This window comes from Balaenoptera borealis, assembly GCF_965194805.1.
Source record: "Balaenoptera borealis genome assembly, chromosome: 7".
NCBI classification, from domain to species: domain Eukaryota; kingdom Metazoa; phylum Chordata; class Mammalia; order Artiodactyla; family Balaenopteridae; genus Balaenoptera; species Balaenoptera borealis.
Window position 1 is genome coordinate 27,338,786 of NC_138864.1, and position 23,898 is coordinate 27,362,683.

A 23,898-nucleotide genomic window follows, 5' to 3' on the forward strand; every position below is an offset into this window, starting at 1 on the left:
CTTATAAGATAGCACATAAAAAAATTAAAAATAAATGGTTTTAGAACTAAAGGAATAGAACACCAGTGATGAACAGTCCATGACAATGTTGGGAATCACTGGCTAAAAGCTCATTACAATATCATAACTAAAAATTGTAGAGTGAATGAGGCAAGGTTTCAGATATGAAGAAAGAATGAAACTAATTTTTTCCCTATACTTCACAGCTTTGAATCTAACTAGCTCATGTGATAGAAATTTGTAAAAGTAAAAAAAAAAAAGTAATGTGGTAAATAAATAACTTTGAACTGAAATTTGAAATAATAAATATAAAGAAAGGAGACAGGAAAAACAAACATGATCCACATTGATTTCACAATCAAATGACATGTATTTCTTTTGAATAGAATACAAGTTTAATCAAACATTTGTAAATTAAGGTTTAAAAAAAACTAACATAGGAAGTTTACAAAAGAGAACAGCTTATTCATTAACATTTGTTTTTCTTATTAAAATGCACTCTTCCTGGGGCAGCTTTACAGGCTAATTTTTTTTTTTTTAAGTATATGACATTATTGTCTTGATAGCAGTTATCAAATAAGCCAGGAATGTATGTCATCTCCAGTGTTTCCTAGAAGCCTGCTTCTAGGAACAGATTTTGCATCTCTTCTATAATTTTACTGAACATCTGAAAGGTACAATAAAAGGGAATCTGTCTGCAAGGTGATCCTTTAGTTGTAAAGTGCACTTTGATATAGGTAGCTCTTCAGATTAAGTGAAATCTTGTGTCCAGTAATACAAATGGTATATCTACAGCACATGTTAAATTTGGAAAGTTGTGTTAAAGCACATAGAAATTCGTTGGATAAAAAGAGGATCAACATAAAGAATGAATTCTGTTGAAAATTTTTACAGATTTTTAATTTTTATAAAAATAGAGCTAGACTCAGGGACTGATTACTACCAATGCTTACCTGGTTAGTCCCACATGACATCCGCTCACTGATAAACTTAAAAACAGTTGTTCAGACCAGACTGATGAGTGAGAATCATTGTCTCAATGATGGGAGAAATTAGATGGATTTCATTAGTGAGGGGATTTGAGGGTGGGAAGGTTCTGTTTAGTTCCACTGAATGCTTTTATGATAATGAGGCCAAATTGAATGTAAAGATTATAAGTTAGAGAATTTGCTCTCAATTCAAAACATGAGAATTGAAGCAGAGTTGTTACAAAACTTTAACAAAACTTTATTGTTTTGAACTTTGACAACTTAATCATTAGATATAGAACTCATATAGAGTCCAGAAGGAAAAATTTAGTCAAGTGTTTGGACATTGAAATGTGAAAAGTTAAAGAGAATTTGATTCATTTTGTGTAAATAAGATGTGACAGAAAAGTTCGGTGACATATTGTTGGAACCAGATGAATCCAAGCTTATTGTATGGTAACATTGGAAATGAATTTGTGCAATTGTGATTGTTTTAGGAAAGTTAAAGATGTAATAGTACCACTAAGATTCTTTGATATCTCTTTTATTTATTTATTTATTTATTTATTTATTTATTTATTTATTTATTTATTTAATTTATTTTTGGCTGTGTTGGGTCTTCATTGCTGCGCGCGGGCTCTCTCTAGTTGCGGCGAGCAGGGGCTACTCTTATATTTCTTATAAAATGTTACCCTTTCCTCTTTATCTAGCCCACCACTTTAATCTAAAAATAATTGGTATATTGAAAATGTCTCTTCTTTTGCAATTTTATTCAAACATAGGGATTCTTAAAGTATTGTATCACTATTCCTGTGCCATTGTTCTTAGTACAAGAAGGACGCAGAATGCATTTGCAGAAATGCTTGGTTTTCCCTCTCATCTTTTGTTTTCTCTGTGTCCACTTATTACTTTGACTCTTGAGCAAAGCCTCGGAGAATACTCTGGAGTGTTAGGGAAGGTCTATTTTCTGATTTCATAAGAGCTGACCCCTACATCTTTCCAACTTATCTGCCTCTCTTGGTGGTTACTTGCAAGTGCCGTGGGCAAGTGTGAGGCCTCAGGACTTGGGCATAAAGGGAGAAAACATTTCCTTTCCTTGGAGGAGCAAGTGCTGGGAATGCTATAGTTCGTTTTTGAGATACTCTTGCTACTGGGAGCAAATTAGACACAGTTAAGAGACACACACACACACACACATACACACAAATGAGAGCATTTTGTTGTGTGAAAGGTTCACAATTCTGAAATAAAATGAAGTCCTTTTGTGTATAACTAAGAGTAGGAGAAAACATACAACTATGATTAAATTAAAGCTGTTTTGTATTCTTTTCATAGGTCTTTATTTTATTTCAAAAATATAGTTATCTTCTAGTGACTATAACATGTTAAAATTTTTAGAAAAATGTGTGGCATCTAGATTATTTTTATTCTTTCAATTCAGTAAACATTTATTAAGTTTATAGTTGTGGTAAAATATTGTGCTGAATTTTGAGGGAATAAAAGATAGAAGAGATGTAACTCCTGACCTGAATGAATATTTAAATAACCTAAAAGGATTTAAATGGAGTATTTTTCAATCATACAGACAATATTACAGGCAGTATTCAGAAGCCTAAATAATATTATTCATATAATTTAAAGTACTTTATCATTACTCTCCAAATAACTTGAGACTAATTGGTTTTAACAGTACAAGTAATTAAATAACATATTAGTGTTCATATCAAACAACTCAACATATTTTCAAACAAAGTGACATAAATCTTTATAACTTGTAATTAAAGGGTTGTTTTCCATATAAAAAGTTGGTATTCAGGAAATGACTAGGGTACAATAAAATAATAAATGTCTATGATTTTTTTAAAAAATAATAAAAGATTATTGACATAGAGAAATTGAACCGTCTAGTAAATATTTGTCTCTGTGCTTAACAAAAGACGTGTAATAAAATGCTAAACAAACAAGTAAATATTTATAGAGCACACAAAGTCAAGTTCCAAACACATTTTGATAATAAATCTCCCATATGGTAGTACCCTTGAAATTAAAGTTTGAGAAAAGTAAATAAATCACAATTGAAAAGAAAATCAGGGTTTTAAAGGCAAAAGAAAAAAAAAGGTATTACCTAATAACAGCAACTTTACAGTTCTTGAATCTCGCTCAGCATCTTCCTGAAGCTTTTTCTCCAGTTCTTTTGATCTTTTGGCTGACTCCATGCTCTCTGAACTAATTCCACTTCCCATCTTGTAGTGTTTGATACTTGTCAGTTTATTTGCTCAAACTTTTTGAAATGTAGAGCACAGCTCTGGTTTGGACATAGGATGTAAGAGCAATGCTCTGCTGAAATACCCAATAGCCCATTCCCTCATTTTCTAAGACTCTGCTTTGACTAAGGAGATGCTTTCGAGCTGTCACCTGATCAAAGAGTAAAACCATACAACCCTATGGCAGCTAAAGAGAAAATTCTTTATGCTTTCAGATTAAATGGTTACTTCTGACACATCTTCAAACCTGCTCTTCTTCCTTAAAGAATAGCATACAATAATGTAGAAAGTTGTCAAAATCTGTACACTAAAGATAATCTGAAATGAACAGTTCAAATAGAATGTTTCTGACTAATAAGCAATCTTTATTACATGATTTAAAGTTATAATTACTAATGAACAAGCTTGTGTCTTGTCTTTAGATATATGAGTCTTGAAATTCTTCATAATCACTCTAATATCACTATCAGAATATTTATATTGGATCATCCAAATTTATAGCCTCGCTATGCTTAGATTATGACTCAAAATGACTGACACTTAGTATCTGTCAGCCAACTAGAAAACAGCTTTTTATTTAAAAAATGGAAATAAATACATGTAGTTCTTACATCTATACACATTGCTGTGTTGCCAAACATAGCATTCAACACACAGTGCTCTTAAATTATTTATTTTCATCTCTTAGGATCGATTTCTATACATAGAGCTTTTACTGCTTGTGAGAAAGTCAATCCATCAACATTAATTGAGGATCTGCTTGGTGTAGACACAGAAATGTGTTTGATTCAGGCAGTACATTAACTCTTTGGGGCCATTAAGCAACAGCTGCTGTGCTGGAAGGACTTTGATTGATTTGGTACCGAGGGAATAAAAAACAATATTCTTTGTAACACTAGGTCATTTGGATTCTCCTGAAAAGTAAGAACAGTAAATACACCTAAATATGTTCCATGCCTTTTGACTACCCCAATAGATGCCATGTCCTTCTTGACGATCTGCAAGCTTGGGGACAGAGATTCTGTTGTATGATTTTTTGTTTATATGAAACATAAAGTGCTTAGGTAGCCAAGTGATGTTTTCCTTATAAACAGAGTTGGCTACCTGTGGCAGCAGGCAAATCTCTCAGTGCACATTTTGGGACTTGTGAACGTGCCTAACCGGCAAATGTTAGAATATCGTCAGTCCATCAGCATGTTGGTGCTGTTCTTGTGGGACCATGGGCAAAGTCTGAACAGGTGAATTTTTGCATATTCATAGAACAAGGTAACAGACTGTCAAATTCAATACATAGTCCTGCTTTGTTTACTTTTTCACAAAAAATATTAGGCTGTCAATACATAAGTGTAGTCAAAACTTTCTGGATTTCATCCATCCAAAGCCATGTTATGATAGTGTAAGGATGTGGAAAGGTAGGTATGTGAGGGTCCATGCAAATCACGTGGTGTTGCTTTTACAATGCAAAGGGCCTGCCCCAAGGGAACAAGATTTGCAATGACTGCTTTATTTATACTCACCCATGAACACAGAGTCCATGCTAACTGCAACACAAGATCACAAACGTTAAAATCTTTTATTTATTTTTCTTATAAATTTATTTATTTTATTTATTTATTTTTGGCTGCATTGGGTCTTCCTTGCCGCGCACAGGCTTTCTCTAGTTGCAGCGAGCGGGGGCTACTTCTCGTTGCAGTGCGCGGGCTTCTCATTGCGGTGGCTTCTTTCGTTGTGGAACACGGGTTCTAGGTGCACGGGCTTCAGTAGTTGCAGCACGCAGGCTCAGTAGTTGTGACTTGCGGGCTCTAGAGCGCAGGCTCAGTAGTTATGGCGCACGGGCTTAGTTGCTCTGCGGCATGTGGGGTCTTCCTGGACCAGGGATCGAACCCGTGTCCCTTGCATTGGCAGGCGGATTCTCAACCACTGCGCCACCAGGGAAGCCCCCGTTAAAATCTTTTTGCCTTTTGTTTTTACATAAAAATTGAATGTAAAGTACCTTGAATATAAGAGACTCTTGCATGTTCCATAGCAATTATGAACGGATAAGGTACTTCGTATAATTGCATACAGGTAAATATACCCCATAGCTTTTTGGTGGAGACATACCCTGGCTTTGAAAGGGTATGCATTTTAGTAGGACTTCCGAAGGGGGTTACTGACGAAAACGGACCAGCTCTTTCAGGAGTAGAATTGTGCATTTTCTGCACTGTATAAAATTACGAATTTCCACTTTTCTGTGTAACCCAGAATGTTTAGTCATCAACTTTATGAGATTATTATGTGATTTTTTTCATCAGTGACTAAAATAATCTTGACATAAAGTTCAACATGTGTCTATATTTAAGGGAGGGAGGCTGGAGAAAGCCAGAGAAAAGAGAAAGGCTTCTTTCCCATCCCTCTCCCCTGGGTGCCTGGGACACAGCTTCAATAATGAGCTGAGGTTAATACAGCTATTAATCTTTGTTGCTTCACTTGGGATTATGGCTTTCTGGACCCAAGAAAATGATGACAATAAAACAGTAAATTCTGCTAGAGTGAGCACAACATCTTATTAGCTTGGATGTCCTCCATAGTATTTGGCACAGTGCTAACCAGAGGAAATGTTCAAAAATTATTTCTTTTCAATAAATTGATAGAGACCTGGGGCCTTTTTTGTGTGTGCTCTGCTGAGGTGATAGTATGGTTAACATTTCTTTCCAAGGTTCAACGTCATAGTGGGTCTATCTCAACACCCTAGAAATTTTAGAGTGACTCAAAAAGTCAACAAAAAAGCCCAATTTTAGTCAGAAATTATGTCAATATCTATTGATACAATGACAACTGTTAGCCCAATATTTACCCCCTTTTTTTTTCTCAGCCTTAAAAATAACACCAGCACACTCCCTTTCTATTGTTAAACCTTGCTCCATAGTGAGGGAAAATTTATAGACGATGACAATAGGAAAAGGTAACTAAATTCAGTGTTTTTGTTCAAGGAAAAATGTGGCCATAAATTTTATTCTTTAAAACAGAAACATAAAACTATTCAAGACCATATCATGTTAGAGTTTTATATATTGACAAGCTAAAAAAAGCAGATTACTTTGTGTACACACATACACACACACACATACAGATACACACCTATGTGCATGCACAACCCAAACATACACACAAAGCAAAACACACTGTTGGAGCATCATGGTCTTTTAAAATAGTCATTCAAAAATGACTTCTAAGAACATTGTTGCCTTTAAAAAAAGAGTCACAAACCTGATTGGCAACATCTTCTTTGGGCAACAGGCTGTGCAAGAAAGAAAATTGAGGAGGTAAAATACAGGGAGTGAGTCCTCAGCGCTAAAGGTCACTGAAATACTGCAAGCTTATATGGTGTCATAATTTTTCCTCTGGCTGTTTTTGGTCAGGTTCTCTGTTGAATCTTCAGACTGGGACATTAGCCTTTAAACAGTTTGAATAATCACCATTTTACATTTATATTTCAACATCTAGCTTGAGATAATGTGCGATTATTTACCATTTGCTTTTAATATTGAGATGTCAACCTACGTTTTTAGAGATGTCTCTTTTGCTGGTATTACCGGATCTAAAACAGTCATCAAGCTGGATTTCCCCTGAGATTGTGACATGTGGCTGACTTCAATAAGTGGCTTCAGTGGCTCAGCTCCTTCTGAAAATTGTCAAATCAGGTTGCCATCTGTATTATTCTTTATTTTGTTTCCATATCTAATAGGAGGTGTTGACTTCAGGCATTGGGTCCCTGGGCGGTTTGAGTCCTGGCTCCCTTAGCAATGACCTTTATCCTTGTGTATTCCCATGATATTTGAGGCGAACTATCCCTTCTTTGCTAATTGTACTCAGATGTGCACTTCTGGGAGCTCTGTGCATGGTATTTCCTCCAGAGAGCTCATGTCTTTGGGGACTTCCTGAGAGCAGTCTTTCCATCTTGAGGGAATAGGGCAAAACTTGGTGTTTCAAGTTAGCACATTCAGATGGTGCAATAAGTTTACAGTGCCAGCCTTAAGCAGCTCTTATATCTTAAGAGGTAGTGCAAATACTTATTTGTATTCATTGCAGTTGATTTCTACCTTTATTTTTCTACATACTCCTCTTTATGGATTAGGATGTAATTATATACAATGATTACTGGAAATAAAAAATGTTACAAGCCTAACTAACAAAGGAGATAATTATTTCCTGAGGGACCTCTTCCTGTCCCAAATTCAGTCTCTTTAAAAAAAAAAAAACTTTTATATTTCTTTAATGTAACATTTCCACTACATACTCCCTTAATCTTACTCATCAGTAACTTCAGTCCTGATAATTTGTAACCACCTCTTATTTAGCTTTCCTGATTCTAGTCTCTACACTATCCCAGTCTAACCTGTCTGCTTGTGCCATGTTAAATTACCTCAAACTCAAGTGTCATCATACTACTTTTCGTGTTGAAAAAGAACTTCTTATTTATCACTGTCTCCTATATTAATCCTACCACCATGCACCCAGTAATATAGTCAGCACCACCCAACTCTCCAAATGTACTTCCCATGACTTCTCATAACACATTCTCTGTTAGAGCTGGGCTTTTACCTCCTTCCTAATTAGGTGTCACAACTTAGCTTTCACTCATGCTTTTTATTCTCACTAGGAATATCTTGCTCTTCCATGGCTGACTTTTTCTCATATAATCATCCTTTAAGAGAGAACCTAATCTGTATATTCTCCAATATGCTTCACATCTACTATCCCCCATTAGGTGATTCTTTACTTTTCAAATCCCTAAGAAGAATCTGTTGCCGATCAGTTTGTCCATCCTCATTAACTAGGCAGAGTATTTTGCAGTGACCATGCCCTCTGGTACCTCTCTTCTGTTTGTAAGCTCCAAACTGAGAGTACATAGAAGAAAATCTTGTTTATTGAAATAATTAGTAAATAGTGAGTGATCAGTAGATATATGCTGTTTGACAGCTCTTTGCTCCATCTTGGAAAGGCATGATTCTCCTTCCCAAATGATTGCAAATGTGAAATATTCCTCTAGAATGGCAGGAATTCATTTATTCAACAATTGATGTATTTAACCATTGTTACGTACCAGGCATGGGAGATTCAGCAGTAAACAAATTAGATGCCTCCTCTCACAGAGCTCAAATTCTAGTGTGTGAGTGTGTAGGGGGGTTCACACAGACAATAAACACACTAAATATTTCAAGGATATAGAATTATAGATGGTGACAAGTGTTTAAAAAAAAAAAAAACAGAGAATGGACATAAGGAGTATGGGGGTAGTGGTAAGGATGAGCGATTCGAATTTTATGTAATACATCCAAGAAAGACCAAACTGAAAAGGTAATTATTTCAGGTCAAGTTCCATAAAAACTGACTTTTATATGAAAAAGGCATGCAGAAAGTTTACTGGAAAGTGTTCTTTGGAATCATCCATGTGAGTGAGTGAAGGAAGCAATATTGGCAAAAGGAGAAATTGGAGTGCAGTGGAGTTGCAACAGGGAACTTAGCCAACCCTCTGGGGAGCTTCAAAGCTGAGATGGTCCTTCAGCTTTATACTGAAATGGAGCACAAAGCCTGGGGCGCTCCACTCCATTTAAGGACCATGACAGCTGGGGACTGGGTGGGGACAGTAACAGAGGCTCCCATCTGACGTTCCTCACCATGCTAACTCTTACTGTACAAGCCAAAAAAGCAAAATGGGGAGTCTGCCATGCACATTCATTCCAACTGCGATATATACTCATTCCAATTATACATTCAGGGAATTGAGAAATAACTACTGGCTGGGTCTGTGAATCCACTGGGCCCACTGTGACATTGATGTGGTCCAGGATACACTTATTACCTGGTTCCCATATGTCTCCACTCTAACATGAGGGCCGCAATGCTACTGCTGGCCCCCACGTATCAAAGTCCAATCAAACCTCCTAGGATTTGCTTAGTGAATCTTCATTCTATACATTTGTCATGGTGTTGAAGATTTCTCCTTCATGAGGATCTTTCAGTATCTGGGATCTGGCTCTGAGAAATAGATCAGTTCTGGAAGCAGGATAAGGGATTAAGACATTTTTTGACATTATTCCTCTAATAATTATCCTTGACGCTTGGGGTTGTTTAAATTCAGCAGTACTCGTATGGCCTGTTCATTTATTTTGGTTTTAAGAACACTCTGTTCTATTAACTATTTCCATAGGTCTCTGCATATCAGGCTCTGCTGGCTGCCACTCTGACCTTTACTCTCCTTATAATATTACACCTGCTTGGGTGCTCATAATTAAATGCTGGTACCTGGTTTCTATTATTTTGGGGTCTTATAATTCCCATTGCTTTGAGGAAACCTAGGTCTGTAATTGCATTTTCTGTCTTCAACCCCTGCCTATAAAGAACCATCTCAATAATGCTGAAACTCCCCCCCCCACTAGTGCATTCCTTACTATTTTAATACATGGGAAATCTGTTTGATCATTTCCTAAAGTCATTATTTTTCCAATCTAGGAAACCAACTTCTCTGAGACTTTTGTTGCCTTCCTCTACCATTTGCCCTGGGACAGCACTGTATCTAAGAGCCATCCTAGAAAATATGTTGGTACTGTCTCCTAGGGGGTCGGCATCCTGTATCATAGGAAAGGGCTTCTGTATGATACTTCTCCTTTATCCAACTTTATGTTCCACCTTCCTTTGATCTAGCACCCTTAAAATCCAAATATATATAGGAATGTATATAAATACACATATACACTCATCTAGCTCCTGCAAGTACATGTTGGTTAGTTTCTGGAGCTCTTTTGGTTTGTGAGCTCTTTCTTCTGGTAACAGGTCCAGAACTTCCCTGGTCAGGTTATGTCAGAAGTAGATTATAGTTATTAACCTGGTCTCCTGAAGCAGTGGGTATAGGTCCTCATTAGATTGAATATTATGTTATAAGACAAAGGACTCTGCATTGTCTTCATGCAAGAGGGGGTGTTATCTTTAAAAGGGAATTGTGTAACACTTTTGCTAGCTCAGAAGGTCCAAGTAGAATCTAAGGATTCAAGATTTTTTGATGCATCAACTCAGGCGTCGCTATTCTAATTATCTAGGTCCCATTCCTTTCCATGAAGACCTTGACTTTGGTGTTACAGTCTTGCCAAGGTTGAAAATTCAATCTTCTGTTGGACTCTCCTATCCTTATAATTAAGTCTTATGCCTGATGATTACTTTTTCCACCTTCATCTCTACAGGAGATCCTCTGACTTTTGGACTTTGCATTAAGTTTCTGATTAATCACCCTTGGCCTTCCATTGTCATTTTTCAGTGAATTGATATCTCCCAGCAACAGCCATGATGCTACCGTCCTTATAATTTCTACTTGCCCTAACTCTTTCAAACACTGAGATTTTTCTTACTTATATATCGTCTCTCATTGATCTCCAGTCTCAGATTACTACCAGTGAAATTTTTAAAAACTTAACTGCTATTGCAAGCCGGGGGCTATCAGTCATAAACCTACCACCAGTAATGGGGCCCTAATTGCCCAGCTGGCTGAAGGTTGAGGGTGGGCGGTGGGTAATCTAGCTCCAATATCCCATTTACAGTCTGCTTCTAAGGGACCACTCCTGGTACCAACTCTCTCAGATTAAGTTTCCTGGAAACAGAATCTGAGGCAGATTTGCATGAAGAAGAGGGGTGGAAAACACCTTTGGCAGATATACCTGTACGGAAGGAGGGAGGCAGAACTCGGCAGTAGGAAAGGGTGAACTATATGCATTTGTAACAAGGGCTTCAACGGTTCCTTTGGGGAGTCTGTAACTGGAATGATTCTTCAAAGTTGTCCTTGAGAAGGGAGATTAACGTTTATACTCCCAAGTTGCCAGTCATTGGATGAGGGTTGCTTTCAGGTGGGAGTTATAACCTTGGGCAAGGCAGCTCCTTTTTGTCAAGGACCCCTCCCTGGAGAGGTATTCAGCTGCCAACACTGCCAGTAGCTGGAAGAATAAGTGTTTCAGTCGTGAAAGGAGCTCTTAGTGGTGCAGCAGAATGTTCACTTCAGTAACATTTGGGCAAAGACATCAAAGAGATGAGGAATGAAAACACAGACATCTAGAGAAAGACAAATCTGAGCAAAGGGAATAGTAATTGTGAAGGCTTTGAGGCAGGCATTGGCCTAGTGTGAATGAAGAATCACAGGGACCCAGGGTGGCTGGAGTAGAGTGAGTGCAGGGACAGTAATAGAAGAAGAAAAGAGTGAGTGAGCATGGGGTGGGTCCTTCAGATTATTGAGGGACTCTTTAATTAGCTCAGGACTTAACCCTGTGAGAGTTTGGAAAACACTGCAGGGATTTGACCAGGGGAATAAATTGATAGAACCAACATGTTAACAGGAGAATTATGGATAACATGTTGAAAATTAGGAAGATTGCGCAGTAGTCCGGGTAAAAGGCAACGTGATTTAGGCTGGATTGTTGCCATGGTAACAAATGGACAGATTTCAGACACATGTTACAGGTAGAACTGGCAGGGTTTGAGATGCAGTGTTTAAGAGAAAGAAAGGGGCTTGAGTAATTGTAAGAATGGAGTTTCTACATATTGAGATGAGGAATACTATGGAACAAGCAGATTTGGAGGAGAAAGATCAGGAGCTCAATTCTGAATATCACATTTGAAAAATTATTAGCCACATTAAGTGTTCAAGCAGGCTACCCATACATGCGTTTCAATGTCAGAATTTTGGCTAGAATATAACTTTTTAAACTGAGGTATAGTTAATTTACAATGTTGTGTTTGTTTCAAGTGTACAGCAAAGTGATTCAGTTATACATAGATACACATATGTATGTATTCTTTTTCAGATAATTTTCCATGATAAGTTATTACAAGATATTGAGTGTAGTTCCCTGTACTATACAGTAGATCTTTGCTGTTTACCTATTTTATATATAGTAGTGTGTATATGTTAATCCCATACTCCTAATTTATCCCTCCCCCTATCCCCCTACAGCTTTCCCCATTGATAACCATAAGTTTGTTTTCTTTGTCTGGGAGTCTGTTTCTGTTTTGAAAATAAGTTAGTTTGTATCATTTTTTTCAGATTCCACATATAAGTAATATCATACGAGGGCTAGAATGTAATTTGAAAGTCATCAGCAGATAATGACATTGAAAGCTACAAAAGTAGATGAAATAATCAAGGGAACATGTAAAGAGAGAAAAGAGGTTCAGGGACTGTGCCCAAGGTCATTTAAAGAAGTCTGAGAAGTTGCTGCTAACGTGGAAGGAGAAGAGTCTGGAGAATAGATTGTCCTCCTAGAAGCCAAGGGAAGAAAGGGTCTTAAGAAAATGGAGTGACTAACTCTGTCAAAAGCTACTGACTGGTCAAGCAAAAAATATACTGAGAATTAATCATTGAGTCCAATAAGGCCTACATCTAACATTTCCAGGGCCAGAGTATCATTCAAAGCATGCGTACTAGACATCTAAATATTTATGTTATAAATCAAGCTTACAAACTTAAAAGAAAAATTCTTTCCTCTTACTTAAAAAAGTAACTTGATAATGCTATGAAAAGACATGTTCAAATTTAACACAGTTTGCCTCCTTTTCATTAGTGAAATATGAAAGTGTAAGGATCCTACCCCCTTCTCTTCCCACTATCCACTCAGTGCTCTGTCATGAGAACTCTTGCACAGGCAAGCCCTGGCCAAGCTCTGTTAACAGCCGACAGACAGGCTGCCTTTTGGCAAGCCCTCTGGCCTAGGGATAAGTATGTCAGTGGTGTGATCTACTCCTGAGTGGTCAGACTCACAGAAGAGGCCCATGCAGATCCTGAAGTGGGTTTAAGTGATCTTAGCAGGAAGTTATGGGGTTCTGGTTGCCTGGAGTGTGGGCTACAAGAGGAGTGTAGGCTCCAGGTGGGCATTTCCCCTTGGCCTCCTGAATTCCACTGGGGAGAAGCTCAGCCTGTGAAGGGCCAGAGCAGAAATTTCCAAGTTGCAGGGCCCAGGGAAATGTCCCCTGTTGACTGATTCTAGAGGTGGTACAGAATTTAGAAACATTGACCTGGACAGTAGTGGTTTCAAGGCATTGTCAAGAGTGGAAAAAAAACCCAAAAGAACAAAAAAAGGGGGGGTAAGGGAGAAAAATTAGAGACTGCAATGGACATTGCTTTCAAGGTGCTTTCCTGTACAGGAAATGAGAGGACTAGCATGGTAACTGGTAGGGGAAGTTGATCAAAAGAGGCTGCTTTAATCTTGAGAAAGAAAAATGGAGCTGGAGGAATCAGGCTCCCTGACTTCAGACTATACTACAAAGCTACAGTCATCAAGACCGTATGGTACTGACACAAAAACAGAAATATAGATCAATGGAACAGGATAGAAAGCCCAGAGATAAACCCACGCACATATGGTCACCTTATCTTTGATAAAGGAGGCAAGAATATACACTGGAGAAAAGACAGCCTCTTCAATAAGTGGTGCTGGGAAAATGGGACAGCCACATGTAAAAGAATGAAATTAGAACACTTTCTAACACCATACACAAAAATAAACCCAAAATGAATTAAAAACCTAAATGTAAGGCCAGACACTATCATATTCTTAGAGGAAAACATAGGAAGAACACTCTTTGACATAAATCACAACAAGATCCTTTTTGACCCACCTCCTAGAGAAATGGGAATAAAAACAAAAATACAGTGGGGCCTAATGAAACTTAAAAGCTTTTGCACAGCAAAGGAAACCATAAACACGATGAAAAGACAACCCTCAGAATGAGAGAAAATATTTGCAAATGAAGCAACTGACAAAGGATTAATCCCCCAAATATACAAGCAACTCATGCAGCTTAATATCAAAAAATCAAACAAGCCAATTGAAAAATGGGCAGAATACTTAAATAGACATTTCTCCAAAGAAGATATACAGATTGCCAACAAACACATGAAAGGATGCTCAACATCACTAATCATTAGAGAAATGCAAATCGAAACTACAATGAGGTATCACCTTGCACCAGTCAGAATGGCCATCATCAAAAAATCTAGAAACAATACATGCTGGAGAAGGTGTGGAGAAAAGGGAACCCTCTTACCCTGTTGGTGGGAATGTAAACTGATACAGCCACTATGGAGAACAGTATGGAGGTTCCTTAAAAAACTAAAAATAAAACTACCATATGACCCAGCAATCCCACTACTGGGCATATACCCTGAGAAAACCATAATTCAAAAAGAGTCATGTACCACAATGGTCATTGCAGCTCTATTTACAATAGCCAGGACATGGAAGCAGCCTAAGTGTCCATCAACAAATGGATAAAGAAGATGTGGCACATATATACAATGGAATATTAGCCATAAAAAGAAATGAAATTGAGTTATTTGTAATGAGGTGGATGGACCTAGAGTCTGTCATACAGAGTGAAGTAAGTCAGAAAGAGAAAAACGTACCGTATGCTAACACATATATATGGAATCTAAAAAAAAAAAAAAAAGGTTCTGAAGAATCTAGGGGCAGGACAGGAATAAAGACGCAGACGTAGAGAATGGACTTCAGGACACGGGGAGGGAGAAGGATAAGCTGGGATGAAGTGAGAGAGTAGCATTGACATATATACACTACCAAATGTAAAATAGATAGCTAGTGGGAAGCAGCCACATAGCACAGGGAGATCAGCTCAGTGGTTTGTGACCACCTAGAGGGGTGGGATAGGGAGGGTGGGAGGGAGATGCAAGAGGAAGGGGATATGGGGATATATGTATACATATAGCTGACTCACTTTGTTATACAGCAGAAACTAATACAACATTGTAAAGCAATCATACTCCAATGAAGATGTTGAAAAAAAAAGAGGCTGCTTTTGGTCCATCTATGTCATACAGAGTGAAGTAAGTCAGAAGGAGAAAAACAAATATCGTATATTAATGCATATATGTTGAATTTAGAAAAATGGTACCGATGAACCTATTCGCGGGGCAGGAATAGAGACGCAGATGTAGAGAAAGGATGTGTGGACACAGGGCAGGGGGAAGGGAGGGATGAATTGGGACATTGGGATTGACATATATACACTACCATGTGTAAAACAGATAGCTTAGCTAGTGGGAACCTGCTGTATAGTGCAGGGACCTCAGCTCGGTGCTCTGTGGTGACCTAGGTGGGAGAATGGGGGCAGAGGGGGTGGGAGGGAGGTCCAAGAGGGAGGGGATATATGTATACATGTAGCTGATTCACTTTGTTGTACAGTAGAAAATAACACACCATTATAAAGCAACTATACCCCAATTAAAAAAAAAAAGGATGGTTTTGTATATGCTGACGAGAAAGACACAGTGGAGAGGAAAAATGTTAAAATTTGACAATGCATAATAGAGAAGGGATGGTATTGTCAAAGTGATATCCTTCAGTAGGTGATGAGGAATGGGATGTAGTGCACCATGGATGGTTGTTTTCTATTAGAACACCAGACAGTTCATTCACAGTAACAAGAGAGAAGGAAAAGTAACTAAATACAGAAGCAGATAGAGGTTAGGTGTGATGGTGGAAGGGTTTAAATATCTCTTCTGGTTGCTTCTCTTTTCTCAGTGAAATAGTAAGCAAGAGTGGGAACATGTGTTGGAGATATAAGAAAAAAAGAAAAAGAATAAAATAGTGACCTACTTCCTTATCAGCTCTTATTTAAATAACTCCTTGTATCAGTCATGCAACCCCACCCATCCGGCTCTACCAAAGATGTCTCAACAGCCATTCACGTTCTCCAGATCATCCAATCCTTTTCCTTTTAGGAGTTGTCCTTGAATTCTTTGCAAATCTGGAGATTGCTAACCACTCATTCCTCTGAAGCCTCTCTCACTAGGGCTTTCATGCTAGGGCTTTTCTCCTTTTCTGCCTTCACACCTTGTCTTTGCTAAATTCTTTCTCTCTTACTCATTTCTAAAGCCAGGTTTTTTCATGTTTCTGTCTTTTAAATCCCCTGTTCCTTCTCCAGGCAATCTCATTTCCTCTTTAGGGTTCAACGATCACGAGATGAAGTTGTTTACCCCAAATGTTTACCGCCACATAGACCACCCCCGCTTCAGTTTGTGGCTAGTCCTACAGCACTTCAAAGTGAAAGTGTTTGAAAGTGAACTCACCGTAGTTCCTGATGAACCCTCCCCCATTCCCTTGAGCAGCAGCATAATTCTTTCATTCCTCACACTTGAAATCTGAGCCATTTCTGATTCTTCCTTTCTTCCTATGTTTAATATAGTTCGATAGCACTCAAAAGCACTTTCAAATCCTTTTCTCCCTTTCCACTTCCTTTGCCAACTCCCTTATCCAGACACATAGTTCCCTCTCTCTCCCTGATTATTGGAGCAGTCCCTTAAAGAATCTCACTTCCTCTTTTCTTTTAATGACACGCTTATTCAGTCTGGCATCATGGGGCTGGAAGATTTATATTCCCAAGGAGCAAATGGCAACGTCTCTTACGACACATCCATTGTTTAAATTTAAGACAAACTTTTAAGCCTACACTAGTTGATCTCAATCCACCTTTCTCCTAAATTTTACATTTCTTTCCCATGTTTATTCTAAATCCTAATCAAAAGGAATCACATACTATTTCCCACACATTTTGTGAAACTTCATGCCTTTCATCATTAACCTTGGGCTCTTCTTGTTGCCACACTGCCCTTTCTAAACTTAAAAAATATGTTAATGCCGAATTCAAACGCAACTGCATCGAGTACTTTCAACTCCATCCTAACTTGAAAGTAATATTCTGTGAAAAATAGAAAATTTTACTGACACCACTTTTATAGTACTAATTGAACTTACTGCAATTTATTTAAATTATGTATCCAACTTACTACTCATACTAATTGACACGCTGTAGGCTTTGGAAACAAAAATCTGAAATACTATATGTTATTGGTACTTAAGTCAGAACTCTTCTGCGATGAAAGGAAATGTTCCGTATCTGCACAGCCCAGTTCAGCATCCCCTAGCTGTGTGTGGCTAGTGAACACTTGAAGTGTGGCTAGTACAACTAAGGAACAAAATTCTAAATTTTATTTAATTTTAATCATTTTTATTTAAATAACTGCAAGTGGCTTTTCGATATTACATGTTTGGCCTGCATATGGACTCTAAGATTTCCTGGGGTACCTCCCTCTGCAAAATCCATTCATCTCACCCCGTTCAAACCCTTGCTGTGAACGCTGCGTTAAGATTCAGACCTCGGGGCTTCCCTGGTGGCGCAGTGGTTGAGAATCTGCCTGCCAATGCAGGGGACACGGGTTCGAGCCCTGGTCTGGGAAGATCCCACGTGCCGCGGAGCGACTGGGCCCGTGAGCCACAACTACTGAGCCTGCGCGTCTGGAGCCTGTGCTCCGCAACGGGAGAGGCCACGATAGTGAGAGGCCCGCGCACCGCGATGAAGAGTGGTCCCCACTTGCCGCACCTAGAGAAAGCCCTCACACAGAAACGAAGACCCAACACAGCCATAAATAAATAAATAAATAAATAAATAAAAAAAAGATTCAGACCTCACCCGGCTATTGCAGAACTTCACTGTATGTACCAACTTTGGCCCCCTTTCTATGACTCACGCTACGTGAATCCTAATCTGGTTATTTCCTCCTTTTCCCGTACCACCGGAAGCACGTGAAAGCCTGAAAGCAGTCACAAAAACGCTAACCCCTGTTCCTGTATTTTCATTCTTGTTTGTTGTCATTTCTATATTCCACCCACATATGGGTTAGAGAGACATTACTGGCTGCTTGATGGGAGCAGGAAGAGAAATGAACCTGTTTCAATGACTGTGCCTTTTTCTCGCCCTTCATTGTGCTAGCTAAAGAATAATTTCACGTCCTCATTGAATTATCCTTTCCCTGGCAAATCGCCAAGTGATTTATCTGCCTATTCAACCCTACTTATATTTCTGCCGAAGTTCTGAACTGTAGTCACAATGAAAAATGATACTCTTGAAGAATATAAAATATAGTTAGGGCAATACTACAGGTATACATGAAAAGAGAACTATGGTACATGAGGTTTATAGTTAATGTCAAAAGAATTGTACACACACACACACACACACACACACACACACACACACACAAGATTTAAGGAGTTCAGATGAGAGACCTATGGTTTTTACATGCTTTTATATATAAGAAATGTGATATGAAGAAGTTATGATTTTAGCTATACTTTTAATTATAGATAAAATTTAAAATAAAAGAAAAGGCATTCAGAACACAGTGTAGAATACTGAAAGGACATGTAATTTGTAGGCAGACATGCCATTTTCTTAGTAATTGTGTCATCTTGTACAAATTCCTTAGTATTTAAGGAGTGAGAGGCTTAGTGTTCTTTTTCTTCAGTTTTAATTTTTTTATTGACGTATACTTGATTTACAATGTTGTGTTAATTTCTGCTGTATAGTGAAGTGATTCAGTTATACATATATATACATTCTTTTTTAAAATATTCTTTCCATTATGGTTTATCACAGGATACTGAATATAGTTCTCTGTGCTATACAGTAGGACCTTGTTGTTTATCCATTCTATATGTAAAAGCTTACATCTGCTAACCCCTAATTCCCACTCCATTCTTCTCCCAACCCCCTCCCCCTTGGCAACCGCCAGTCTGTTCTCTAGGTCCGTGAGTCTGTTTCTGTTTCATGGGTAGGTTCATTTGTGTCATATTTTAGATTCCACATGTAAATGATATATCATATGGTATTTGTCTTTCTCCTTCTGACTTACTTCACTTAGTATGATTGTCTCTAGTTGCATCCCTTTTGCTGCAAATGGCATTATTTCATTCTTTTTATGGCTGAGTAGTATTCCATTGTATACATATATACCACATCTTCTTTACCCATTCATCTGTCAGTGGACATTTAGGTTGTTTACATGTTTGGGCTATTGTGAATAGCGCTGCTATGAACGTAGGAGTGCGTGCATCTTTTTAAATTATAGTTTTGTCGGGATGTATGTCCAAGAGTAGGATTGCTGGATAATATAATTCTATTTTTAGTCTTATGAGGAACCTCCACACTGTTTTCCACAGTGGCTGCATCAACTAACATTCCCACCAACAGTATAGGAGAGTTGCCTTTTCTCCACACCCTCTCCAGCATTTGTTATTTGTAGAATTTTTCATGATGGCCATTCTGACCAGTGTGAGGTGGTACCTCATGGAGGTTTTGATTTGCGTTTCTCTAATAATTAGTGACGTTGAACATCTTTTTCATGTGCCTATTGGCCATCTGTATTTCTTCTTTGGAGAAATGTCTGTTTAGATCTTCTACCCATTTTTCATTTGGGTTGTTTGTTTTTTGTTTACAATGTTCTTTTGAATATTAGAAATAATGTCTGTAAAACTCCTAGCATGGTTCCTGGAGGATCATAGGAATTCAGTACAGAGTAGCATTTATGGCTTTTCCAGATGAAGAAAATGGCATGTCCTGAGAACCAGAGACAGGAATCCCTATAGACACAGGTAAGTTTAAGAGACAGCATGGTGAGTTGCCATGAACAGATCAGTTTGGCTCAAGGACTGTGTGTATTTGGGAAAAATGGGAGATATACTTAGAAAAATAGATTGAAACAAGATGGTGAAGGGAATTGTATTCCAAGGTAGAAAGTTTACTAGAAAGATTGGAAGGAGCCAATAAATATTTTTGAGTAAGGGAGTAGCCAAGTAGAAGTGATGTCTTAAGAATATAAACCCACCAGTACCATGTCAGCTGGCTGGGAAGAAAGGGAATAGAAATAGATTATCAAGTCAGGAGTCTATTACAGTAATTAAAACATTAGAAAATAAGGATGAGAATTAGGGTATTAAATGTGGAAAAGTAATTTTTAAAATAATGTACAAACGTAAGAACTAGTATCTAGAAAAAGCTAATAGATGCTTGATGAAAAGAGGAGCATAAAATGAAAACTCGATGCGGTGAAAGGAATACCTTTTTTTGGAGTCAGAGAGTTGGGCTCAAAAACCTGCCTTCACTCTTTCTGTCATTTTAATCATATATCCAATCTCCATGAGCCTCAGTTAATCTGTAAAATAAAAATAGTGATACCATTGAATTTGCTCTGTGATTATAATATGACGGGGTACTAAGGCAATTTAAATTCTGAATTGAGATTATGATAGCATCAATAAACAGGATTTGAAATAGAAAATAAGAACAAGATAGCTGAAAAAAACAACATATTTGAAATAGAAAATAAGACGACTAACATTTTATTTGCCTGATTTGCTATAACAACAGGTCTCCTTTAGGCAACATATAATACACATTTGAAAATACATAATTAGTACTTAAGAGAGACACAGTTATTTTATTTTGAAAATGGAGGTTATTTTAGAAGTATGAGAAAGAAATCTAAACCTGGGATGACACCACCTTGTGAGTTTTTTTTTAACATCATTATTGGAGTATAATTGCTTTACAATGGTGTGTTAGTTTCTGCTTTATAACAAAGTGAATCAGCTATATGTATACATATATCCCAATATCTCCTCCCTCTTGAGTCTCCCTCCCATCCTCCCTATCCCACCCCTCTACATGGTCACAAAGCACCGAGCTGATCTCCCTGTGCTATGCGGCTGCTTCCCACAAGGTACCTGTTTTACATTTGGTAGTGTATATATGGCCTTGCCACTCTCTCACTTCGTCCCAGCTTACCCTCCCCCTCCCCGTGTCCTCAAGTCCATTCTCTACGGCCGCGTCTTTATTCCTGTGCTGTCCCTACGTTCTTCAAAACCCTTTTTTTTTTTTTTTTTAGATTCCATATATATGTGTTAGTATATGGTATTTGTTTTTCTCTTTATGACTTACTTCACTCTCTATGACAGTCTCTAGGTCCATCCACCTCACTACAAATAACTCTATTTCGTTTCTTTTTATGGCTGAGTAATATTCCATTGTATATATGTGCCACATTTCTTTATCCATTCATCTGTCGATGGACACTTAGGTTGCTTCCATGTCCTGGCTATTGTAAATAGAGCTGCAATGAACATTGTGGTACATGACTCTTTTTGAATTATGGTTTTCTCGGGGTATATGCCCAGTTGTGGGACTGCTGGGTCGTGTGGTAGTCCTATTTTTAGTTTTTTAAGGGACCTCCATACTGTTCTCCATAGTGGCTGTATCAATTTACATTCCCACCAACAGTGCAAGAGGGTTCCCTTTTCTCCACACCCTCTCTAGCATGTATTGTTTCTAGATTTTTTGATGATAGCCATTCTGCCTACTGTGAGATGTTACCTCACTGTAGTTTTGATTTGCATTTCTCTAATGATTAGTAATGTTGAGCATCCTTTCATGTGTTTGTTGGCAATCTGTCTATCTTCTTTGGAGAAATGTCTATTGAGGTCTTCTGCCCATTTTTGGATTGAGTTGTTTGTTCTTCTAATACTGAGCTGCATGAGCTGCTTGTAAGTTTTGGAGATTAATCCTTTGTCAGTTGCTTCATTTGCAAATATTTTCTTCCATTCTGAGGGTTGTCTTTTCAACTTGTTTATGGTTTCCTTTGCTGTGCAAAAGCTTTTACGTTTCATTAGGTCCCATTTGTTTATTTGTGTTTTTATTTCCATTTCTCTAGGAGGTGGGTCAAAAAGGATATTTCTGTGATTTATGTCATAGAGTGTTCTGCCTATGTTATCCTCTAAGAGGATAGTGTAGTGTCTGGCCTTACATTTAGGTCTTTAATCCATTTTGAGTTTATTTTTGTGTATGGTGTTAGGGAGTCTTCTAATTTCATTCTTCTACATGTACCTGTCCAGTTTTCCCAGCACCACTTATTGAAGAGGTTGTCTTTTCTCCATTGTATGTTCTTGACTCCTTTATCAAAGATAAGGTGACCATATATGTGTGAATTTATCTCTGGGCTTTCTATCCTGTTCCATTGATCAATATTTCTGTTTTTGTCTCAGTACCATACTGTCTTGATTACTGTAGCTTTGTAGTATAGTCTGAAGTCCAGGAGCCTGATTTTTCCAGCTCCGTTTTTCTTTCTCAAGATTGCTTTGGCTATTTGGGATCGTTTGTGTTTCCATACAAATTGTGAAATTTTTTGTTCTAGTTCTGTGAAAAGTGCCATAGGTGGTTTGATAGGTATTGCATTGAATCTGTAGATTGCTTTGGGTACTACAGTCATTTTCACAATGTTGATTCTTCCAATCCAAGAACATGGTATATCTCCCAATCTGTTTGTATGGTCTTTAATTTCTTTCATCAGTGTCTTATAGTTTTCTGCATACAGGTCTTTTGTCTCCTGAGGTAGTTTTATTCCTAGGTTATTTTATTCTTGTTGCAGTGGGAGTGTTTCCTTAATTTCTCTTTCAGATATTTCATCATTAGTGTATAGGAATGCAAAAGATTTCTGTGAATTAATTTTGTATCCTGCTACTTTACCAAATTCATTGATTAGCTCTGGTAGTTTTCTGGTAGCATATTTAGGATTCTCTATGTATAGTATCAGGTCATCTGCAAACAGTGACAGCTTTACATTTTGTTTTCTGATTTGGATTCCTTTTATTTCTTTTTCTTCTCTGACTTCTGTGTCTAAATCTTCCAAAATTATGTTGACTAATAGTGACAAGAGTAGATGACCTTGTCTTGTTCCTGATCTTAGAGAAAATGATTCCAGTTTTTCACCATTGAGAATGATGTTGGCTGTGGGTTTGTCATATATGGCCTTTATTATGTTGAGGTAGGTTCCCTCTATGCCTATTTTCTGGAGAGTTTTTATCATAAATGGTTTTTAAATTTTGTCAGAAGCTTTTTCTGCATCTATTGAGATTATCATATGGTTTTTCTCCTTCAGTTTGTTAATATGGTTTATCACATTGATTGATTTGCATGTATTGAAGAATCCCTGCATTCCTGGGATAAACCCCACTTGATCATGGTGTATGATCCTTTTAATGTGCTCTTGGATTCTGTTTGCTAGTATTTTGTTGAGGATTTTTGCATCTATATTCATCAGAGATATTGGTGTGTAATTTTCTTTTTTTGTAGTATATTTGTCTGCTTTTGGTATCAGGGTGATGGTGACCTCGTAGAATGAGTTTGGGAGTGTTCCTCCCTCTGCTATATTTTGTAAGAGTTTGAGAAGGATAGGTGTAAGCTCTTCTCTAAATGTTTGATAGAATTCGCCTGTGAAGCCATCTGGTCCTGGGCTTTTGTTTGTTGGAAGTTTTCTAATCACAGTCTCAATTTCTTGTGATTGGTACTTGTGATTGGTCTATTTATATTTTCTATTTCTTCCTGGTTCAGTCTCAGAAGGTTGTGCTTTTCTAAGAATTTGTCCATTTCTTCTAGGTTGTCCATTTTATTAGACATTTATTAGAGTTGCTTTTAGTAATCTTTCATGATCCTTCGTATTTCTGCAGTGTCAGTTGTTACTTCACCTTTTCATTTCTAATTCTATTGATTTGAGTCTTCTTCCTTTATTGCTTGATGAGTCTGGCTAATGGGTTATCAATTTTGTTTATCTTCTCAGAGAACCAGCTTTTAGTTTTATTGATCTTTGCTATCATTTCCTTCATTTCTTTTTCATTTATTTCTGATCTGATTTTATGATTTCTTTCCTTCTGCTAACATTGGGGTTTTTTTTGTTCTTCCTTCTGTAATTGGTTTAGGTTTAAGGTTAGGTTGTTTATTTGAGATGTTTGTTGTTTCTT

At 37.6% G+C, this 23,898-nt stretch overlaps 1 protein-coding gene across 1 annotated transcript in view; it reads right to left on the reverse strand.

Moving 5' to 3' along the window:
- LOC309632661 (guanine nucleotide-binding protein G(t) subunit alpha-3-like) overlaps window positions 1–18,282 on the reverse strand; it is a 72,031-nt gene extending 53,749 nt beyond the window's left edge. Inside the window, 2 exon segments of the mRNA XM_082400420.1 lie at window positions 3,062–17,426; window positions 17,736–18,282. Coding sequence (XP_082256546.1) covers window positions 3,062–3,211 — 150 coding nt within the window. The 5' untranslated portion in view covers window positions 3,212–17,426; window positions 17,736–18,282.
- Between the last annotated feature and the right edge of the window lie 5,616 nt (window positions 18,283–23,898).